We start from the raw sequence: 22,210 nt of genomic DNA, 5'->3' as shown, positions 1-22,210 counted from the left end.
CTCAATATTGCTGAATACGGTCATCGTTCTATTGTACAACGCACGTATTTATCAACTGCAGATGCCTAGGCGATTTACACGCTTCAATTCTTCGCAGTAACATAACCAAGAAGTAATATTAGAAAATTTATACGTTGACGATACCAAAAGCCTGGCGCTAAATCGTAACGGCGAATCCAGAAGTAGGATTTTGTGATTGTCGTCTCCGTCGATAATGTAGTGCTCGTAGTCAAGCTGAACGTTCGGAACTCAACACAGAACAACATTGGAAGCCGGCACGTCATGCCTGCCTGCACTGAAAGCAGCTCAACTTCACACCCGTGTAGCACGTCAATTATTGAAAACTGTTTCATCAATAGGCTTTTTCAATAGTTCTGGAGGAGCTCAATTGTTTCTGATAGGTTTAACAATGGTTCTGCTACTTAACATCGGTAAAATATCTATTAAAGATACTGGTGGCACGAAACGCTTCGGTACAGGCAGGGATGTGGTGCTGACTTCCCGTGTTGAACATAGTTCCGCTCGCAAGGTTCACATACATGCAGTGAACCTTATACGATAAAATGATTCGTCGGCAAACGATGAATCTTCGCCGATAAGGAACTTTCTACGTTCGGAATCATTTTAACTTAGAAAGTTTCTTCGTTGTCTCAAAGATGGCGCCACATACGCTGTCTGGAAGTGCACGCCTTTATCGACGAAAATTCGAACTAATGATAATTCATGTAATTCAATTTGGACCACTATAGTTTCTGAATTAAAAATACTACAAATATTAAGAAAAAAGCTGAATTCCCAGCCGTTTCTGGTGTATAGCATCCCAAAAGTGCAACCTTGAGTATTTTTCAAAATCCATAGAATCGCCGCTCTGAAGAGTCGGCTACTTTTGTTATTTCAGTAGAAGGTAGTATTGATAAAGAAAAATGAAGTCAGGAAATGAATACTGAATGAATGAGGAATAAAATAAGGGAAGACATAAAGAAAGAGATAAATAAAAAAGTAAAGAAAAAATAAACTGAGCTGATATCTGTGATCTGGCTTCACATAACGGCCTCGAGAGGCCCTTCTTATCTCTCTTACATTTGTTACAATAGAATTTCAATACGAAAATTCTTCCCCCCCTCTTTATTATAATAAAACCTTGTCGCTATCAGCACAGTGCGAATGAAAATTATCTTTTTGAAATTATTGGACTTTATGAAAAAAGCCAAGTTACACTCTTTGACTGTATTGATGATAGTTGTGTTCCTTTTTTACATTCTTAATTTTGTAAAATTACCTCAAAAAACATTTATAAATTTCCTAAATTTCACGTACTTAGATTATTTGGCTTTATTGATACTATCATAATGGTCGATCGTAATAATAATTATGATGCGCAAATTTAATCAATTTTTCTACAAAACTTTATTGGTAGTACTCTATACATCTTTCCATCGATTTTATTTGAATTTCTCAATGACAAATAATCAATATCAACGGATGGGCCAACAATTTTAAATGATGATGATATCTTTGAATGACCTTGGATAAGGTTCTCTGTACTTGGATCTTTTTCGCTTTTATCGCATACTGTAATTATATCAATATCTTCGTTATCTGTATCAACACAGGAATCAGTTTCACTATCTATAAATAATTAAACAGTAAATCAATATAAATTTTTACGAGTATTGACGATATTATAAATTTATTAAAAACTAAGTTATTATTAAATGATTCTAAATGCTTTAATATATATAAAATTCATACCGATATCAATTTTCTCAATGATAGTCAAGTACTCGCGAATATTCGTATTACTTGGCTCTTTGGCGAGAACTGTAATATCAAAATCAGTCGCAATTATCTCATTAGCAATATTGGGTTATCAAAGAAAACTCACTGGAGCGTCCTATTTCCATAGCTGTGACGAAATCTCTAGTCATAATGGCAATGACAAACTGAAAAATGAATATTTTCTAATTATCTCACAACCGATAGAAGTATATAATATATAGACAAATTTTGTATATAAAATTATACCTGTATTTTTTCCCAGTCGTCGGTACTATCGTTCATTGTAATTCAGTGTCAAGTATTTTATAAAATATATAAATCGGTGGAATTATTTGTTTCTTCTTCCTCACTGATTTATATTTCAAATAAATATTCTTCAAAAATAGTATCTTCAACCCGTGGTATATAAAATTGATTACAAGGTTAACACACGTTCAAAGAAAACTCTTATACAGGGAAAAGGATCCAGCACATTTTTTCATTAAACAGAATGATTCATAGAAGTTTCGTCTTTGAATAATAAAATATTGCTTAATACGTTGAACACAAAATATACTAAAAGTATTTTTACACAAATTTTGAATTTTTAAATAGAAATCAAAAAAACCAAATGACATGAATATAGTATAAATCCAATTATCAATTATTTTTTTGCGATTTTCTTCTGGTTGATCATAAATTTAGTAAACCCATGGAAAACATGGTCAGCTGGAAGAAAGAGATAGCGACTGATGGCGGCCAAGCCTTGTCTCTTTCTAATCAGTAGCGTAGTAAGATGTTTGAGCATAATAAATTCTAAATTCTAAATATTCGTATTGTTTTCTAAATTTATATAAAAGCTGTCTGATCTATTAGTAAATTCTACTTATTGTTATTTTCATATATTTTAGACATTTGGAAACTAAGGTTTTTATATAATTTTCGGAAAGTGAATCGTGGGAAAAGGTAACAATATGGAAGAATTTATATGCACAATGTATTTTTGGCATATCGCAATATATTTTTGTTACAAAATTAATAATTAATCGTTTAACACAGTTTTACATTATAATATTCAATCTTGCAAGTCAAAATAAGCACTACGCCACGCAATTTATAAGCAAAGGGATCAGCGTCTAACAGTACATTCCTGAGATCCTCTGAGCGATAAAAAAGTAGCCAATAGGAACAATAGAAAAGAGAGCTATTGGCCGCCACCTCGCTCTCTCTTTGTCTATTCGAGCCGACACTTTTTCAATGAGCTCAAAGTACGGATCGCGTAGTCCATGCTGTATGTCGATGGTCGAAATGCTGAATGAGTCACCGCTGCCAACGTCACGAAAAATGTTTCCAATATAAGGCATATATAATATATATGTAGGTATATCAATCGATAAATTTCGTAGTGTACCATTCAGGGTCATGACTGTTATACAATACCACCTACTTACCTGTACGTACAAAAATTCATATTACCAATTTAAAATAATAAAAGAGAAATTCCCTCTCTCTCTCTCTCTCTCTCTCTCTTCTGTAGTTCCCCCCATATGTATAATAATTCTTTCTGGGAAACAGGACGCAGCAACACAAAAATGCGGAAGACAGAAAGAGACGTTAAAGGTACAAGGTTCAGTAATTTTGGAAAGCCATTGAACTTTCATAAACGCATACTCTAACAGAATATCAATGTGTATAAAAATGACGTTATCGACACACGAGCGAATTCCGCATAAAGATACGAGAGAGGTTACCCACGTAACGTGCTCTAGACCAATGAGAGAGAAGTTTGAAGTAGCCTTGGTAATGACGTGGAGTTCTCTGGTACTACCCAAGCGCTTCAACCAGATTGGCCAAGTGTGACATCATACTATTCTCCCATTGGTTGTATCTGACGTAGTAGCATGCGTGCTCAAAATTAAACTGCGGTCCCATCCCGTGACCCGTAAAGTGTGGAGTCGCTCCTCGCATTCAGACATTCAGTTAACGACTTCAGCTGCGGCAGGTTGCGACGCTACGTTCGATACGCTTTCTGCACCTTGATTGTTCTAAGTCGTAAAATCTGCCTCAATTGACATTAGCACCGACAGATACATCATACCAACATCAATTTTTGTTAATTCCCAGCGACAAGGTTCAATCGCCTAAGCGAAGTACACTCCGAAAATCATAATTTCCAGGAGGGTGAGTTTGAATTATTGATGTATGTTACGTAAAGAACAAGGAATTTTTACACGAGATTGTTTTAATATAATTATTTCCTTACCTGTTATCGTACATGACAATCACGGTTCGTTGTCGCCGCTTATATTACTTATGCAATTTTGAAATAACTACTAATCCTGATTTTGACTTTCTAGAACGTTAGATCCCCTTTCAAACACACGGGCAATTTTTTAATTCCAGAAATGTTTCACCAGCCTGTTAAGGTTTGCTAACGTAATCTTGATGAAATTTAAGTCGTGCTAGAAATCATATAGATTATATAATGCTATCATTCGTAGGCATATTTGTAGTACTCGAAAATTTGTATTACGAAAAAGTACAGTTTTCCAGTACGTTCTAAACGATGACTATTCACGAGGTTTAAATTACATATATATGAAACTATATAAATGATCTGTATTAAATTTATCATATCTCCATATTATCATATTATATCTTAAATTTAATAACCCGGCGCAAAGCTGAGTCTCTTACGTAAGAGCACCAGTATCGAACGCTGGATATTCTTCAAAAATAGGTATTTTGTTCGATCTGCACGCAACGTTTGAGTGACGTTACAGCACGACTCAATTATTAAGAAAAAAATGAACTGCACCGCCAATAAATTTAACCCAGTTTGGAACCGTTTCCAGCAAAGTTATCCCCGGTTTAACCGTCGAGATTAGCCAATCAGATTGAGAATTTTCAGAAATACAGGCCATCTGATTGGCTAATCTCGTCGGTTATACCTCAGTTAATTGTAGTCGAACCGACCATTAGTAAGATATATTTTAAAAGTTCACCCAGTATTTATCTTGATTATCTTAATTGAATACATTTACAGGTCTTCGAAATCCCTCCTATCACCAACTGTCCAACGGCTAGCAACATTTCATTTGAGCAAGGAGGCGAGTTTAAAGTAAGCATGAGAACCTCACATATGTGAACGGAAGGATGGAAGAATTTTCTTATTCGAATATGCACGTCGACTTCTCTAGGTTGAAGAATCATGCATCCGTCTGCCGCATCTGTCCTCTGTTACTCGTGGCGTGAAATCAGGACCCCTGGAGGACGTCTTTTATCCGGCGGGGAATACGGAAGAGACCTATTTAAATGTAGAAACTATACCGTTGCTGAGTCCGAAGATGGAATCAGAACTATTACAGGAGTCTTGGGCGTTACCACAAAATACCCAGGAGATGACGAGTACACCGAGTCCAGTGTCATTCAACTGGGAAGAAAATTTTCAGGATCTAAGCGGATGGTGTATGGATCTTCCAATACCGTTCCCAGAACCATGCGATTTTCTTATAGGTGAAGAAACAGCTTTGAAAATATCAGGTAAATTCACCAGTCTATGATTTTCCTATATAAGCATGACTAGTGAGGAAGATAAATAAGAGAACATGGAAATTGTCGAAAAGTCATTGCAATTTATTCACACGTCTTTGCAGATACTGAAATGGATGGTAATCAGGTTTCAATTATCCAAGAGGGGGATGTCAAAGGAGCTTCAAGCGTAGAAAGTAGGCAGTTCACTACTGTTGGTGGTGATACTTCCGGCTCGAAGTTGTCCGATGTCCCTGTGATACCAACAGCCCAACAAATAAAATACGAAGAATTAACGCAATATCCGAATACATCGCACGTCCCAGAAGAAGTCAACGTACGCGACGTTTTGTTAAACTTACTCGGCACCAGCGATTCCGCAAGTCATGGTCTACCCAATATCATAGCTGAGGATGTCGCGCAGCATCCTCTGCCCTGGATCACCAACGTGGACGTCGAAGAGGATGATACAACATCCAACCATCATAAATCCTTAGTCAATATCAACGTGGATGAAACTTACACTGGGACATTAGGCTCCAACAGAAATCATCAAGATACCTGGGAGGAAGTCGTCTGTCCTAAAAAGAACTCAGAATTCGACTTGCTGTCGTATCTCAGTGACGTAAGCAACCGTTATATCAATAGCCACACCTCTTCCTAAATTAACTCTACACGTTATTAGCCAGTCAGTACAGTAGAGTTTGCAATAATAGTATTTATGTGATAATTTGATGATTTTCTTTCAGGACAAAATATTTTCATCCGCAAGTGATGATGCTACACATTCATCATTGATGTCAGAATCTACAACAGCGTCCACATTGAACAATATCAGAAATAACAATCCAAGAACAGTCCAACCAGTCCGACAACGATCGGCGCATTACTCTATAACTTCTACGTCTTCATCCGCGTCGACGTCTTCTTTATCTTCTACAGTATCATCTATTTCAACGACACAAACTTGTGAAAGCTTCTCTAAGCGTGTATCGAGAACTTCTAATCGTCATAAAACTTCGTATGAGCAACTCGTTAAGAAAGAGCCAAGGGAAAGCCGTAGGGGGGTAAAACGATACACAGAGAGTGACTCTGAGGATGATGGTGCGTCTGACTACAGTTACAGAGAATCTCGTGACAAAAATAACGAAGCCTCCAGGAGGTCACGCATGAACAAAAAGGCCAAGGAAAGAGAAATGAATAAAAAAGCCATAGACTTGGAAAAGGATAATAGGATACTTAAGATGAAGGTGGAGAAACTAGAAAAGGTAGTCATATCGATGCGCACCGCATTGTTAAATTCAGCTTTGAATAAGGACTTGCGAAAATGACAGTTCGGGGATGGCCTTAAGTTTTCATAGATCATGAATCGTTCTTAACTTATTTTATGATCAATTTGTGACATCCGTCGCTCTGCATGTTGTCCATATGATGTATGAACATCAGTACATCCTGAATTTAAAGAAAAACTCTCTTTTTCAATTTCGTAATTAACTTTGATATTTTCTTCATGATCATTATTTTTCTTGCCAGGTGATTTTTGAACAATCTTACTAATATCGACCATTTGATAATCATTTATTGTTATCTTTGTTATCATATCGCGTCTCTCGAGTTGGGTATTTTTTTACGATAAATATTTTTTAAACACTGGATGCATATTCAAACAATTGCGTTAAGGATCACAATCATCATATGAGAACAGATTGTAATTAACCAACCGATCACAATTATTTTTACTTTGTACTGTTTCTTATTTAGTGCCTATGTAAGGCTCAACAGTACGAATCAATAAATTAATCTCCAAAAACGTACCACTGACATTATTTATGAAATTAATTTTCGCTAATTTTAATCCCTAATACATATATGTACGTCACTGCAGATATCTTTTTTCTGTCTTCAACCAACTTCAAAAGTTCAACTGTTTATGTCAGAATGACAAGCTCGTTGATTTTTACAAGTTTAGAATTTCTTGAAAATTTTATTTGTTACTTTTAACTTGTTACTTGACTTTTTTTATACAATCAATGTACAAGAAACATTACGTTTTTGCATGATCATCAAAGATGAGCGTTTTCGAAAAAAGAAAATTCATTCTAGAGTATCTTTTTGATATGAGTAATTTCAAAAATTCTACTCAGGTTAACATCAGTGAAGTAAACCAGGTAACACGCAATAGAGACAGAAATTACAATTGACAATTTGAATTAAAACTTTGACTCCGATACGCATAACAACGCCAATTCAATTTTACCTGTTAACTATCAAGTGCAACACTTTAACTTTTATGACAAGTTTACTCTTGTTTAGTACAGAATCTTCCAGACTCAAGTCTAATAGTTAAGTAATAAATAGACCTGGACGTCGTTATAATCAATAGACCAAAAGATGATAAGCACCTTTATTTATATAACTAATGCTAAAGATACCTTTACCAATGGGATTTTCCACTGAGCACTACCCACCTTGTCATACTTTCATATTCGTGTGGTGAGTCATCAGAGAAAAAAAACTCAAGCGGTACTATTCACTTCATGCAGACTTCATCGCCCAAAAGTTACGAAAGCAAGAAAGAAATCGTTATGGAAGATATAAGCCCAATAGAATTAAAGTTGGACGATATAACGACCATAGGATTTGCAAAAGACACCAGTCAAGAACCTGAAGATTCAGGCGACTGGAAATATTGCGAAAGACTTCCAACCAGCTGGACTACAACTTCACGCCTACCCGAAATGGACATTGCTATGCTACAGCCATCAATCAATTCATACGGTTATGAATATAAACGAAAAAATCTGTACAGTTTATCCGATTCAAATCGTCGTACCTGTTGGCCATCTTGTTTAGCCGAATCGACCGGTAGAGTTTAGATTTGTCTTTCTTATTTTATTTAATATAATCTAAGCACTTTTTCAGAACGTCCACAAGTTGAAGCTACTGCATCAAAGAACAGCAATCTACTGTATGAGGTTAGGGAATATTTGGCAAATTATCAAGAAACTTATGGAACACCGCGTAGCGAATATTCATTTGCTGCTCTTGTCAGGGTCATGGGTCAAGCGACAGGCAGATCACTTCTAGCATTGTTCTATATCATAGTGAATGTAGCTCCTGTTGCTGAGGTGAACAAAAATTTCATAATTGATATACAACAATACAGCTGAGCCACATACCTGTTGATGTTTCAGGTCTTCCTGCACATATTGCGCTTTATACTAGACAGAGCAATAAGTATTCTGAACACGAGCGATCGTCGTCAAATATTAATCAAGTATTTTGTCCTCGGAGTGCAATTAATCAGCGTTTATATTTGTCTAGTATTTATTTTCGGCTCTATCGTCGTGCCAATCGTGCAAATGGTTTTTGGTATATTGACTAAAATCATGCTGTACGGCTGAACTGGACAATGCGAACAAGTTCACCGGCTAGGACAGAACAAATAAAATATCCGCTAACTTAAACTGTCATTAATATTAATATGACGTCTACGTATCTCAATACTGATTGAACAGTTTCGTCATAGTGGGTATACCAAAAAATGATATAAGGATGATGATGATTTTTGACGTAAATTCTATCTTAAAGGTCGAACGACTCAGTCTTGAGAAATGACTTATAGACGAAAGAATATTATCGCACAACGGTACAACGGTTTGACCGTTAAAAACGAAATATCAAGTATGCCTGTCATATTGTTTCCTTTGTTTTGAATTACGTAATCGAACAAAACGAAATATAATTCTGTCGGTATTGCGCGCACCTTCATTAAAATCGTATGAAATCATGAAAATGCTAACAAGAGTGAACAAACGAGTGATCACAATATCCTTATTATCATTAATTATCAAACGATAACAGACTCCGCAATTAATGAAGAATCGATCGTAATTTACATTGTTCTCTGCATGAGTGTCTGCACTCTAACCAATTATGCCGTGGCAATTTTTTCTTAGATATGTTTTCAAATCACCATAATCACTGTTAGAATAAGAAGTCCGAGAAAACTTGGTAAACTAAAACAACTGGCTCCACCCCATCCACACTCGATGTCTGCTTTCAGAGCTTGCGAGACGGACATGTTGTTTTTGTTGAGACAAAATGTCTCGCGCAGATTATCATCCCAACCGTTGTCCCAGCAACTAAAATCGCTTACTTCTTCGCGTTCGTAGTCACCATAAAAATTATAAGAGCCATATAACCCATAAGAACCGATGCATCTGTCTTCCAAGTACTGTCTGTGTTTACGTTGCCACATTTCGATCCAGCTTAAATAAGAACCAATTTAGATCAAGAGCTGCTTCTATTATAGTATTAAATTTTGAAAAGACCGCTTCGTCATCTTACCCAATGTCACAGTCACAGGTCAGATAGCTTCCAGCGGTACGGAGTCTCATCAGGAATCGCTTTCCTGGTACGCCTGGTTTGTGCCCGGATGACGGATTCTCAATAGTTCTTACATTACCGCCTTGGAGATGTACTGTGACGTTACGTGCATAACTTGCATGTTCAAATATGTCCCGCGGAATTGTAATCACGCTAGTGTTGTACAGAGCAAAGTGAAGATGCGGATTTCGAATTCCCTTAAAAAAAAAGTGTATTGTAGTATAAAATGTATATTAAATAGTATTTTGTTTCTAAATACCAACCCTTAGTATATCGCTATGTATAGTAACTAGGCCTTTGCCAGTTAAAGTAATATTGAACAGCTTGTATGGGAAACGTCCCTTCGTCTCCTTTTCCAAATTGGTCGAATTTTTAACCTAAATAAAAAAATTAAGATTGCTTTATGTTTCTATATAATTTCAAAGCATAACGGACACTCACATGAATTAGCAGGTCACGTAGTCCGTAATTGTACTCGAGCATATTAGGTAGATTAAAATTCTTTATTGCCGTATACGCTGATATAAGTAGCGTACGAAGTTTTGAAGCTTTGCACAAGGCGCCAGCCTAAAACAGTATATATTGCACTTTTGTTGGATATAAATAATTCATTAATAACGAATAAATAGATAGTCAATACCCACTTCAAAAATAGACAATGAAAGTTCCCTTATGTCCAATTCGATAAGGCTATCGGCAAGGCCCAAAAAGCTGGTGTTACTGATGACCGTGATAGGGTTGTAGCTAATATCAAAAATCCTTAATTCTGGTAGCGTATGAGTTATTAATGGCACAAGGGTCAAGTCATTGTGACTGAGATCGAGATGGTGCAAGGATGTGAGATTCGAAGCCATTTCCGGCGGTATTGAAGCAAGCTCATTGTCTGCCAGATAGAGTGTCCTCAGTCTACGAAGTGGCAGTTCCGGTACCTGATGAAATTCAGTGTCCAGTCAATAATACACATGAAAATTGAGATATCTCCACGAGGATAGAACGTAAGCAAAGGTACGTACGTCGCGGCATCGACATCGACATCGACGCTACGGAATTATTGGTTAGGCTGACAAATTCGTGCAATTCTTACGCCGGGAAGTGAAGGAAGATATAAGAGCCGAGAAGAATTGAAAATTGCTGGGTCCATTTTTCAACGGCCATAGATACATTCAACTAAGAACAAATAATCCTTAAAAAAAATTAATTTTTCAATCTTAGCAAGACAGCAAGATTTCATTTCCGTTCGGCTCTAAAGAGAATATGTTTCTTATGTGCCTCCTCCCTTTGAGTCTCTTGCTGGAGACTCGTCAATGTGACGTCATTAACCAACACTTACACTCAAGAGAGAAATGTTACTAAGTCCAAGTGTTAGAAGAGAATCTTCAAGTCCGTTGAACGTTCTCCCATGTGGTTCAAGGACCAATTGTTTGTTGTGACTTAGATCCAAGTACGTCAATTCAGGCAAATCAGAAAAGACTCCATCGTCGAGTCTAACCAATCTGTTGTATGAGAGATCCAGCCACGTGAGGCCCTGTACGTTTTGTTTTGAAAAACAATTATATTCATATTGAATGTGTCATTTTTGTATGCGTGTCATGCGACTTGGAAAATCAACTCTACTTACTCTTAATCTGAATAGAGCATCTGTATTGTGCACACCTGAAAGTGCGTTCCACGACATGTCCAGGATCGACAATGTCGAGGCTGCTGAGAGCGACATCATTTTTATAGGAAGTCGCATAAATTGATTATGCGAGAGATCAAGGCTTTCGATTCCAGAATCAGTGAACATGTTGTCGGACAATGTACGTAACTTATTATGAGATAGATCAAGTATACGTAATTTTTTCAAAGGCCTCAGAGCCTCTGCCGGTATATCTAACAATTCGTTCCATGATAACAAGAGAACCTGCGTTTAAAAATGATCATTCATTTATATCATTTCATATAACGAATTGATCTCTTTCGATTTACAAGGATAAATTTAATAAGCCATTCGACCTGTAAGTCCTTTGTGTTCCTAAAGCAATCAAACTCCACTTCCACCAGATCATTGTAACTGAGATCAAGCCATTGTAAGTGATGTAGATTTCCAAAAACTCCTTGGGTCACGTTGCCAATTTCGTTATGCGACAGATAAAGATGGGTCAGTGAAAATTCTACAGGTTTGAAGTAATACTTCATTATGTCGGATATATTGTTGTGACTCAAATCCAATACTTTTATGTTGGATTGTAAGTTGCCGCCAACTGAAACAAATATAGTTGTTTACTTGACGTGCATTATTGTGACTCTGCATCTAAGCCACTATAAGCACTCGCGCATGCGCGGTTGACAATCGCCAAGAGGAGGTTAATCGGATCAACTCGATAATTAATCATTGATTTATTCAAGGCTGTACTTTATTACTCACCGTTTGTCGGTGGTGGAAAGGTTGTGACGTTAATCCATAATTTTGGAATTTTATTGTAACTAGCGTTCACTTTGAAAGAGGATAAAGTACCGACTTGATCGAATGACATGAAATCAAATTCATTGAGATCGTTATAGGCCAGATCCAAAAATTCAAGGTATGGCAAATTCTAAAAGATTGGAAGAAAAAAAACATAATATAATCCTGTATTATCTCATTACTGATTTGGATTAATGAATTAACCTGAAAAGCTTCGTCGGTGATATCTTTGATGTTATTTCCACGCAAATTAATGTACTTCAAGCGATTCATGTTCATGAAAGCCCGCCTTTCGATTCTAGCTATAGCATTGTCACCCAAATTTATAATTGTTAATAATGACAGATCCACAAAAGTATGTGCTTGTAAATTCTTTACTTGATTGAATGAGAGATCTATTTCCTCGAGGGAGGAATGTATATCACCCTGTAAAATTAATGCATTTAAAACTAAAAAATGACAATTTTTACTCTATACAAAATGTAACGTTACCCACCTGGAACGTACCCTTACGTATGCTTTCTATTTCATTGTCCTGCAACTCGATGCGCCTTATTCTTTTTAAGAAATGGAAACACGTGTCAGGCATTGCTTGGATTTTATTATTACTAAAATCCAAATGTTGCAAATTCGTAAGAGATTTGAGCGGTCCACTTGGCAATTCAGAAATGGACCTTGCAAGACCATAAGATATTTTTAATGTAAGAAGGGAATGTCCCACCTACAAAAAAAAACGTTAAAAAATAATTACACTGCGTTTGATATTTAAGTACCACGAATAAAAAAAAGTTGTTAAATACCTCAGAAAACGCGTCATTTTCGATGGAGGATATAGCATTTTCAGAAAAATCTAAATACTTTATTCCACGAACATGCATGAACGCATGTGCCTTTATGGTGTCCAAATTACTTTGAGTGATCTTCAACTCCTTAATGTCCATTCCGAATTCCAAAAAATCATCCGGCGACAACGTTGACTGTGGCATACGGGAGATTGCGAGAAATCGTAAGTTACGCATTTGCCTTAAATCCTGAAGAGACATAGGATTGTTCTTCTTTCCACTCAAATCCAAATTATATAACGAATACTGAAATCCGTTGAATACTTCAGCTGTAAAATTTAATTAATAATGAACCCCTCGGTCATGATCTTACATTTATTTTATATTCGATTAACACAATCTTATAAACACTATATGAAATAAAGATCAAATACTTGGTGCAAATGAATTAATCTGATTCTCCCGAAAGATCAGGGTCCTCAGAAAATCAAATTCATGGAACAATCTAGTAGGGAGATCGGTTATATTATTCCCAGACACATCAAGAGACTCCAGCGACGATTCCAATCCAGAAAAATCCGGTGAGCTCACTTCGAGGAGATCGCAGTCGGTAAAGTAGAGTTCGCGAATCCTCGAGTCCCTGAAGGCACCTTCCTGCAAATTATAACAAAAAATGATACAGATAACTATCTAAGGACAAAAAACCGTTATCGGAAACCGATAAAAGCCGTTAAAAAATTGCACCTCAATAACCGACAATGGATTGCCATTAAAATATGTTTTGTTGACTTTAAAAAAATGCTGAAACGATCCCATCGGCAGAGTTTCAAGTTGATTATAATCCAGTCTCAGAACATCCAAAGATATTTGAAGTCCACGTATCTCAGCTTCGACCTGGGGCTGAATCATTTTCGAAATTCTATTATAACTAAGATCAAGAACCTTCATACGTTTCAGAGATGAAATCTGAGTGTAAGGAATATTCGTAAGCTGATTGTCACTCAAATATAAATGACTAAGCTGTCCCATGCCATCTCGAAATACAGTAGGATCGATCTCCTTAAGATGATTTTCACGCAGATCAAGTGTCTCCAAATAAGTCAATCCGGCAAATGCATCCGCAGGAAGTTTGTCAATAGCATTCTCAGCAAGAAGTAAAGTCAATAACGATCTTTCCAATCCCCGCCAATTGTCCGGGGCGATGCTGGTTATTTTATTTCCTAAAAGATAAAAAAATCACCAATCCCCGTTAATTAATGTACACCCAACTATATACTACAATATAAAAAAAAAACCATTACCTGTCAGGTCAAGAAGTCGTATCTTTTGCATATGACGGAATGACTTGCTAGGTATCCGCACGAGTTCATTATACGGTAATTCAAGTTCCCAGAGAGATCGCTCAAGCCCTAGAAAAGCTTCATCCGGTATGTCAGACAGCGGATTGTGCTTAATTTGTAACTTGTAAAGACCTACGTATAAAGAACTGTGTCATACAACATACGGTACAAGGAAATTTCAATTACAATGACAATTTTTTATTTCTTAGCTGATTCCCATTATATCAGAAATAAAAAAATTGTCATTACACGTAATTGTTACGGAAGGTACGTACCTGAAACTCGTTATGGTACGATTATCTAAAGAAACCGCATAACTTAATACCGAAACAGCAAATACCTGTATTTAGAAGAAACTGTGGCTGCAATGAACGCAATCCATTGTTCTCCAGTTGCAACATAAAGATCTTAGAAGAATTGATGGGTTGCGGTATCCTCGTCATTGGAACATTATTGCAGGTGACAATACCAAGGTCAGGTATGGCTTTGGAGCAGGTACAAAGAGGATTGAAGAAGCAGGGTGGATACTGAACCGGGATCTCATGCATCCTGACCATAGACGCCCAAAACATCAGTATCAAGGTAATAATCAACATGACGTAGCCAAGCTTGACGAAAGTTCCCAAATTCTGAAAGTTCAGTAAGATGTAAGTTCAGTAAAAAAGTTCAGTTGTCTGACAATCAAAATATCAAGCCCTGGAATCACTCTTAGAGTATCTATAATCTATGACCTATCTCTTGTCAATATATTCTAAAATAGTCCAGCGTCTCCTGGCACAAATTGTATTACCATTTTTATTTAAGTGACGTTGCGAGTGCCGCAACTTGCGGCTAGAACCGAGGCGTGTCAACTGATTCGCGAGACTGATTCACAATTTTGTGGTCTTTACAGCTACGAAGTGCCCGAGTGACCGTAAAATAGGGCTTCCGAAGTAGGCAGGTAGTTTTGCTGCTTCACTTTACCCGATTATGCGGACGATATTCTATTAGGTGTATGCATGGAAGTAACCCCGGTGAAGGCAGCCATTATATATTATATACCTAACCATGGTACAGGTATTTCTCATAGATGTAGATATGTTATAAATGTCTAGAACACTGATCTTGACTTATGAACTATGACAGTGAAGGACGTTACAAACATAAACCATAATTCTCAAATAATACAAAGTGACTAGGTACATTTTTAATTTTTAAAATATTTCCAAACTCATAATTTTGTAAAGATGGATTTATCTTCGCGCAAGGGCTCCCCACTTTTATTAAATCTTCCATGCTCGACTTACAATCTAGAGCCAAGTGGATAGAACTACATCAATCCGGTTTTGTTACAGTTGTGAGAATTTACAGGTATTAGTTACATAGGTCACTGATCGTATCTTCTTTAGGTACTATTGCGCATATATATACATATATACATAGTATAGAATATTCGTGTAGTGGTATTTATCGAAACGTTGATCGAGTTCACGAGGAGAGCATTTAGAATTTTTGATAGATTTTCTTATGATGTAGACTTCTATTACGTCATTGGATGAAGTGTCCACCTGCTAATAGTCACGTCACGGACTGACAGTCCACAGCAATCGTTTTTCTTTTAGTTTCAACAATACTTTATAATCTGATGACTCTGTCTTTTCAATATTTTATTATAAATATTTATTCTATAAATATTAATTTTTAATTGTACATAAAAGTTTTTACTAATTTCGTGTTCAGAACCCTGAAAAACACCGCGGAAACCTAGTTACTGGAATGTGAATTGAGAGCCCACGAGCAACCAACAACGCCCAAACATCATGCGCAACTACTGCAGGGTCAATTAGTTGCGCGTGTGGAACGTGTAAATATTCTTCTCCGCGTGGGGATGCATGGATGCGCATGAAATAACGTTTAGATATCTCCTGTAAATCGTAGCAAAAAATTAAGGTTAATTGAAAAAGATTTTATAACCCAATACAACGGTAATGGCAGTAAGGCTGATTAACATCAAGCTAGAAATACTGCATGTACGACTTAAATGAAGGAAATTTGATAGGAATTAACCAAATAGCAGGCACGAAATATTGCAACGATAAATAACGGTTATTTTTATTAAAAGTATTCATGGAAAAATATGTTTGTCTATATAAAAATATTCGACTATATCAAAAATATCGAAAATAGCCGCGTTTTAGGACAAGAGGAACTGACAATATTCCGAATATCCGATTATGCATTAATAAATTTTATGCGCATGGCCATTAGGAGTCTCTTGAGTAACACCATGAGTTTCCATTCCACGGTTTGAACTTGAGAAAAGTTTCATAAATCGTGGAAGAACAACCAGCGCGACTAATCCCAATATATGGGGAACCAGGTACAAAGATCTGTAAAAAAAAAAACGTAAGTAAAAAAGATCATTAACGGCTCCCTTTCCATACAATTAATTATACAGTTGAAAATTGACACTATAATTTCATACGTACAGGTACAGTCTGATACTGGGCATAAACTCCAGGAGAATAAAGCTAAACGTACAGTAAGCCATGACTAATCTGGTCGCGATGAAAGTCAAAACGTCATAGAAGAACTTGGCAGTCCTTGTGCCTAGGAAGAGAGGTCGAACGTTGCGACGCACCTGAATATACGTAAGAAACAAATAAACAAAAAATATTCATGAGCTAAAAAAATAAAAAATTAACCATTACACTGATGAATATAATTTTTTTAGTCCTTACAGCGCGCGAAGCGAAGGTAAATAATGCTCCACTGGCAAATGTGAGGTAGTATCCTGGATAAAAACCGTGCCAAATAGCAGAAAGCGCATAGGTTAATATCGTCCCATTTTTCTTGACCCTCTCATAGACAATCATCCGGAGCCAACGGTTGGTACCTTTGTTCCACTGCTCGATAGCATCCTTAAGACTAAGAGATGTCTATTGGGAGAAAAGCAGAATATAAGAATATATTATATTTATAAACCTAATTAATAATAGTTCTACCTCAAACTTAATAACGTCGACGTTTGACACGAGATCCCATTTTAGTTTACCAGTCTCGTCATATCCGTTAAACCCAAGACCAGACTCATTGCAAATAGCGTCGGCAAACAACCAAGCATGATAATACTTAAAACGCACTAACATTGTGGCTATCATCAAATACCAGAATTTGTATAAGAATGAACTCTTCTCTAGAAACTCATCATCTGAAAAAGATGCATATTTGATTTATACCTGTTTCTTTGAAATGGCGTCTACGAAAAAAATATAAAAAAAGCAGATTTCATACGAGGATCAAACCTTTTATTCGTTGAATAGGAAACGAAGGTATCAAGTTGACAAAAATAATGGCACACATCAAACTCCCTAATACTTTTTTTATCACCACCAATCCTGGTGATGGCTCCAGAATGATTTCATGCCCCATACCGGATCTTTCATCATGGTAACCCTGAAGGATTCATATTTGTTTCAATGTGAACATTCTCGAAAATTATTCATATAAATGATTTTTTACCGTGAGAGATTTTGCACCACGTATTTTACTTCCGTGTATGAAATCTATGTAATCTCTATAGAATATAATCGGTCCCGCCATCAGTGCTTGGAAGTGGAAGACGTAGCTGAAGTATTCCAAAGCCGTTGGTAGCTTTCTAAAACGAAGAAGAGTTGCGCCTGGTATATACAACCTTAACGATGATGATGTCTTAAACGGAAATAGAACATACCGAATGGCATAGTAACGTTGAGATGGTGTTAATTCGTCATCGCGACGTGTAAAGCCGTCGTGTACGTTGAAAGCCAGACTAGTTACTTTTTGTGTGATTACCATCAGAGGTCCTGTTAATATTTAAAAATTCAATTAGAAAATAAGTCTATCGGTATTAAACAACGAAATATTGATATTACACTACTAAAGACACTACAAATCATACCAGTGATATCAAGTGTATAGGATCCATAATCATAGAGTTGACGGTGAAAATGTATGCAGGAAAGGTAGAACAGTGCAACAGCAAGTACCATCCTAAAGAATGGAAAATTTCAAAATTAATTTAAATGAAAATGATTAAAATTAAAACCTTCGAAACGAATATTCAGATACCTTTGCATAATTTTGGGGTCTTGCGTACGCATCACAATGTAACATAGCGCTGGTAATCCAGCCAGATGCACTGCCTGTCTGCAACGATATTATGTTACATATGACATTCGTATGTCACATGCAGAATAAATATCAACAAGATTACAGACATCATAATTAAAAAAAAAAAAAAAAAAAAAAAAAAAAAAAAAAAAAAAAAAAAAAAAAAAAAAAAAAAAAAAAAAAAAAAAAAAAAAAAAAAAAAAAAAAAAAAAAAAAAAAAAAAAAAAAAAAAAAAAAAAAAAAAAAAAAAAAAAAAAAAAAAAGCGAAATACGTCAATCATCGCACAATATCCTTAATACTTATGCTTACGAATTAAACACGCCCTGAACGCAGGGAAAGTATTGGCTTACTTGCCGAAACAGAAGTATCCAAAGGCAAGACCTACGATGAGTCCAAAAGCATGGCGAATTGCAGGTGTAACAACGTTGGGACTTAGTGAGGTTCTCAATATACTGGCCAGGCCCAATGCAGCAAATTGCGTTATCAAGAAATTCATCTACAAAAAATCATCAATTGAAACTTTGGCAACTACTAACGCATAAAAATAAATACTATTGATTTCGGGTGGGATTAGAAGTATGTAAAAAATAATAATATTAAATAATCATTATAACGAATTGCAATGCAGGCTAAAATATATTTCAATTTTAATCTTTATACCATGTGCCTATCTATATACGACGCAGCCATGCACGAGCACCATAGTAGCAGTTTATGTTAAATAGTAACATATAAACCGTGCCTGAGTGCATTCATGTTGATTATGACAAGTTATCAATACATGTAAATTTTTTTTTTAAAATCATTTAGCATTTATAAAATTGCAAAGTGCAATTCTGATAGGCTATTTTATATGGAATATAAACATTTAAAATATTTTACATCATAAGTACATGTTTTCGTTGAGGTGATTGTCATGTGCAAATGGTCATCTTGAATTTTCAATTAAAACAATCATAAATTACCCAGCACTGATGCATTATCTTTATCCAACTAAAGTGTAAACAGATTTGTGTAAGTTCGATATTTACTAAAATGACATTTTCATAAAGACTAATTGACGAATTAAAGAAATAAAGATACATGCAAAATATTAGCACAAATATCTTTCACGTCAAGAAAATGCATGCAACTCACACCTTTATTTGTCAATCATTCTGCATAAAAGTATTATGCAAATAACAGTGAATCCTGCAGAAATCTGCATAAGAATGTATTATTATATAACATACGAACTTTAAGAAAGTATTTTCCAGTCTCCTTAACGCGTTATGCACCGTATCGGTGATCGGTGACCTGTAATAAACTTTCCGTTCAGGCCGCGTCGATCACCGATGACCGAAGCGGTCACGGTTTGGTAGTGTAGGATGGCGTGAACGAAAAAATCAGCAAAGTCAGCACTGCGCTTAATATGATAATGGTGCAAAAGCAAAATTTGTCGACTCACACATTGATTCATAGTTGCACTGGTAAATACGTACACTACTAATAACATTTAATGTTATTTAATTCTGGATCTATTCGCTTAAAATTTTTAATCTAAAGAAATTCTTATAATATTATTAGCTTCGTTTATCTCTTAAATCTCATAAAATCGTTGTCACGCGCTTAATTTAATTATATAATACTGTCCTTAATAATATTCATTCCTCGTAAGTCAATATTCTTCACGTGCTACGTCTGAGTCATGATTATAAGTGTCGATAATAAAGCAATATCATCTGATACACCATTACCTACTTACACAGCACAGAAATATTGTGTCAACATTGCCAAAAGTTTCTCTTGAAATAATGCAATATTACCGGAAATATATTGAAAATTGTTTAAATATTTCTGGAATGTTGCAGGAACTTTGCAATGTCCGCTCAGCACGTTGCAATCATAATATTGCTATAATATTGCCGGTCAATATTTCGGAAATATCAATGCATAATTGTCAACATTGCCTGTCCTTAATAATATTCATTCCTCGTAAGTCAATATTCTTCACGTGCTACGTCTGAGTCATGATTATAAGTGTCGATAATAAAGCAATATCATCTGATACACCATTACCTACTTACACAGCACAGAAATATTGTGTCAACATTGCCAAAAGTTTCTCTTGAAATAATGCAATATTACCGGAAATATATTGAAAATTGTTTAAATATTTCTGGAATGTTGCAGGAACTTTGCAATGTCCGCTCAGCACGTTGCAATCATAATATTGCTATAATATTGCCGGTCAATATTTCGGAAATATCAATGCATAATATTAATAAAATATAACAGATAGATAACTGAGAATAAATTCCAATGCCAGCAATGTATCGTGGGTTTCTTTGAGCAGGTTGCCTATACCTCCTTAAATATTACCTCGGTTGTATTTCTAAATACTCTATACAAATGCAATAATTTCACATGTAATTTTTACATGCAGAATACAAAGGTATACATCGACGGCGAAGACGAAAACCGAATAATCGACGGATTAATTATTTACCCGGTCCTACGTTTTTTCATGTGAGTTGCCTTGGCCACCTAGCGACGCGGCAGCGAACTAGTGTTCGCTCGGATACTTCGAGTCTGGTTAGGGACTCTTGTCACATATTTCAGCAATATATCAGAAAGTTTTATTTATTATATTGCCCTGAAATATTGTGCAATATTTGACATAAAGACATCAATAACATTGCTGTCGCAATGAAATATTGGAATATTGTTGTAATGTTTTCGAAATATAGTGTGCTGTGTGGGTAATACTCTAATACTATTGTAATTTATAATACTTCGCATAATTGCTAATGCTAATCAAACATATTAACCGCAAGCGCGGCAAGGATGCGAGTATTCGAAATCGTTCTTTTCTGTAATGTGCGCGCGGCCCACGCAACTACTTACATTCATTTTAAGACCATGTTTAATACGTCGCAGCATAACATTCAAGACATTTAAAATTGTTTCATTAGCAGCAATCGAACATAAAGAAATAAAGCAATCATTATAAATAAGGAGAGTAAGTGCCAAAGATGATGACGTTTCTATGACGATTTACAACGGTAAAAGTAGATGCCCAATCGAACATACCAAAGCGACGCAACGCAATGCAACGAAGGCAGAAACGCGTCTGGATTCGCTGCTTCATCGTTATTTTTAGGTCGTCGAACAAGAATTCCTTGTAGCAATATAACAAATGTTTTTCTCATTCTAATGAACGGCACCTAATGATTAAATAATTTCACCATGTCGGTTAACAGTGACAGCTCTTACATGACAGATTATAACGGTATCATTCCTCTACAGAAAAAATTCTCTGGCTTCTAAACGACTAATGCAATATTCGTATTAATATTCATGCCAAACGCAAATAACAAAATGATAATAATCAATGTCAATAAGAGTCCCGAAGTATAATTTATCAAGTACAGACTTAATATTCCTGGAATTTCTTGTACATCCGAAATAGGAACGACGTACCGGGTAGATGCTATAAAATGCCAGGCTTAACGTTAGTACCAACAAGACGCTTCTGTCAAAAGTCCAAAAGAAACAGCTCGTTTTCATCGAGCTGAACAGATCTAAAGTCTCAGGTGAGTTGCATTGAGTTTATTGTCTGCAATTATATCCTGACTCACCTGATCGATCGGAAGACCAACAATGTCCGCCAACCACACGAAAATTCGAAAGCCATCGTAATATTCGTCCCCGTACGCAGCCATTTCCGCTGTCGACTCTCACGGTACTGAAAGATAGTCGCCGCTCGACATTCACTGCTGTGTCTTTGCATCAGAGTGCCCCTACTTCACGGTACGTGAATCAGCCAACGCTGGAAAGTGACGGCAATACC

The 22,210-nt window shown here is 36.1% G+C and overlaps 5 protein-coding genes across 16 annotated transcripts; 2 read left to right on the top strand and 3 right to left on the bottom strand.

Annotated features, from left to right (window-relative positions):
- Positions 1 to 1,383: 1,383 nt before the first annotated feature.
- On the bottom strand, positions 1,384 to 2,718 carry LOC107266566. The gene is made up of 4 exons (XM_015737179.2): positions 2,026 to 2,718; positions 1,886 to 1,943; positions 1,753 to 1,821; positions 1,384 to 1,629 (listed from the first exon to the last, which is right to left on the bottom strand). The coding sequence occupies exons 1-4, from the start codon at positions 2,059 to 2,061 to the stop codon at positions 1,385 to 1,387; spliced, it is 408 nt and encodes a 135-aa protein (XP_015592665.1). The 5' UTR covers positions 2,062 to 2,718; the 3' UTR covers position 1,384.
- A 957-nt stretch (positions 2,719 to 3,675) lies between these two features.
- On the top strand, positions 3,676 to 7,103 carry LOC107266912. Its single transcript, XM_015737937.2, has 5 exons — positions 3,676 to 3,939; positions 4,805 to 4,879; positions 4,959 to 5,301; positions 5,415 to 5,914; positions 6,039 to 7,103. The coding sequence occupies exons 3-5, from the start codon at positions 5,106 to 5,108 to the stop codon at positions 6,618 to 6,620; spliced, it is 1,278 nt and encodes a 425-aa protein (XP_015593423.1). The 5' UTR covers positions 3,676 to 3,939; positions 4,805 to 4,879; positions 4,959 to 5,105; the 3' UTR covers positions 6,621 to 7,103.
- Positions 7,104 to 7,315: 212 nt separating this feature from the next.
- Positions 7,316 to 8,756, top strand: LOC107266913. Its single transcript, XM_025084042.1, has 4 exons — positions 7,316 to 7,457; positions 7,833 to 8,154; positions 8,212 to 8,417; positions 8,484 to 8,756. Exons 1-4 carry the CDS (start codon positions 7,359 to 7,361, stop codon positions 8,691 to 8,693), a joined length of 837 nt encoding a protein of 278 aa, XP_024939810.1. The 5' UTR covers positions 7,316 to 7,358; the 3' UTR covers positions 8,694 to 8,756.
- A 220-nt stretch (positions 8,757 to 8,976) lies between these two features.
- On the bottom strand, positions 8,977 to 15,196 carry LOC107266911 (chaoptin). 2 transcript variants are annotated; one of them, XM_015737934.2, is made up of 18 exons: positions 15,037 to 15,196; positions 14,587 to 14,875; positions 14,208 to 14,378; positions 13,651 to 14,126; positions 13,341 to 13,560; positions 12,925 to 13,235; positions 12,621 to 12,845; positions 12,329 to 12,550; positions 12,086 to 12,254; positions 11,674 to 11,921; positions 11,297 to 11,581; positions 11,009 to 11,203; positions 10,692 to 10,718; positions 10,323 to 10,607; positions 10,120 to 10,245; positions 9,942 to 10,055; positions 9,640 to 9,875; positions 8,977 to 9,560 (listed from the first exon to the last, which is right to left on the bottom strand). In XM_015737934.2, exons 1-18 carry the CDS (start codon positions 15,037 to 15,039, stop codon positions 9,257 to 9,259), a joined length of 3,906 nt encoding a protein of 1,301 aa, XP_015593420.1. In that variant the 5' UTR covers positions 15,040 to 15,196; the 3' UTR covers positions 8,977 to 9,256. The 2 variants fall into 2 exon arrangements, with proteins under 2 accessions (XP_015593420.1, XP_015593421.1); XM_015737935.2 differs by lacking the exon at positions 10,692 to 10,718.
- Positions 15,197 to 16,310: 1,114 nt separating this feature from the next.
- LOC107266775 (lysophospholipid acyltransferase 1) lies at positions 16,311 to 22,147 on the bottom strand. Of its 11 annotated transcripts, XM_015737611.2 has the most exons (12): positions 21,999 to 22,110; positions 21,841 to 21,892; positions 18,729 to 18,874; positions 18,336 to 18,413; positions 18,166 to 18,257; positions 17,959 to 18,070; positions 17,748 to 17,883; positions 17,531 to 17,681; positions 17,231 to 17,436; positions 16,967 to 17,164; positions 16,715 to 16,866; positions 16,311 to 16,615 (listed from the first exon to the last, which is right to left on the bottom strand). In XM_015737611.2, exons 1-12 carry the CDS (start codon positions 22,052 to 22,054, stop codon positions 16,465 to 16,467), a joined length of 1,530 nt encoding a protein of 509 aa, XP_015593097.1. In that variant the 5' UTR covers positions 22,055 to 22,110; the 3' UTR covers positions 16,311 to 16,464. The 11 variants fall into 11 exon arrangements, with proteins under 11 accessions (XP_015593097.1, XP_015593103.1, XP_015593098.1 ...); XM_015737617.2 differs by lacking the exon at positions 21,841 to 21,892 and having other exon boundaries at positions 21,999 to 22,147; XM_015737612.2 differs by having other exon boundaries at positions 17,748 to 18,070; positions 18,733 to 18,874; positions 21,841 to 21,850; positions 21,999 to 22,130.
- Positions 22,148 to 22,210: the final 63 nt, after the last annotated feature.

This window comes from Cephus cinctus, unplaced genomic scaffold (assembly GCF_000341935.2).
Source record: "Cephus cinctus unplaced genomic scaffold, Ccin1 Ccin1_scaffold0330, whole genome shotgun sequence".
In the NCBI taxonomy this organism is placed as follows: Eukaryota; Metazoa; Arthropoda; class Insecta; order Hymenoptera; family Cephidae; genus Cephus; species Cephus cinctus.
Note: the sequence above shows the minus strand (reverse complement) of the source record. Positions and strands in the feature narration are given on the sequence as shown.

Coding starts and splice junctions, on each gene's coding strand:
- LOC107266566 (XM_015737179.2), bottom strand. CDS start 2,061: ATGAACGATAGTACCGACGACTGGGAAAAAATACAG. Junction 1,822..1,885: donor TATGGAAATAGGACGCTCCA/GTGAGTTTTCTT, acceptor TTGATATTACAG/TTCTCGCCAAAGAGCCAAGT. Junction 1,630..1,752: donor CATTGAGAAAATTGATATCG/GTATGAATTTTA, acceptor AATTATTTATAG/ATAGTGAAACTGATTCCTGT.
- LOC107266912 (XM_015737937.2), top strand. CDS start 5,106: ATGGAATCAGAACTATTACAGGAGTCTTGGGCGTTACCACAAAATACC. Junction 5,302..5,414: donor AACAGCTTTGAAAATATCAG/GTAAATTCACCA, acceptor ACGTCTTTGCAG/ATACTGAAATGGATGGTAAT. Junction 5,915..6,038: donor TGCTGTCGTATCTCAGTGAC/GTAAGCAACCGT, acceptor ATTTTCTTTCAG/GACAAAATATTTTCATCCGC.
- LOC107266911 (XM_015737934.2), bottom strand. Junction 14,379..14,586: donor ACAGTTTCTTCTAAATACAG/GTATTTGCTGTT, acceptor CTTTATACGTAG/GTCTTTACAAGTTACAAATT. Junction 10,246..10,322: donor TTTCATTGTCTATTTTTGAA/GTGGGTATTGAC, acceptor ATACTGTTTTAG/GCTGGCGCCTTGTGCAAAGC.
- LOC107266913 (XM_025084042.1), top strand. CDS start 7,359: ATGAGCGTTTTCGAAAAAAGAAAATTCATTCTAGAGTATCTTTTTGAT. Junction 7,458..7,832: donor ACATCAGTGAAGTAAACCAG/GTAACACGCAAT, acceptor CACTTCATGCAG/ACTTCATCGCCCAAAAGTTA. Junction 8,155..8,211: donor TTGTTTAGCCGAATCGACCG/GTAGAGTTTAGA, acceptor GCACTTTTTCAG/AACGTCCACAAGTTGAAGCT.
- LOC107266775 (XM_015737610.2), bottom strand. CDS start 22,054: ATGGCTTTCGAATTTTCGTGTGGTTGGCGGACATTGTTGGTCTTCCGA. Junction 18,875..21,840: donor CATTTTATAGCATCTACCCG/GTACGTCGTTCC, acceptor GATTTTTTGTAG/ATGAATTTCTTGATAACGCA. Junction 18,258..18,335: donor GACCCCAAAATTATGCAAAG/GTATCTGAATAT, acceptor TCCATTCTTTAG/GATGGTACTTGCTGTTGCAC.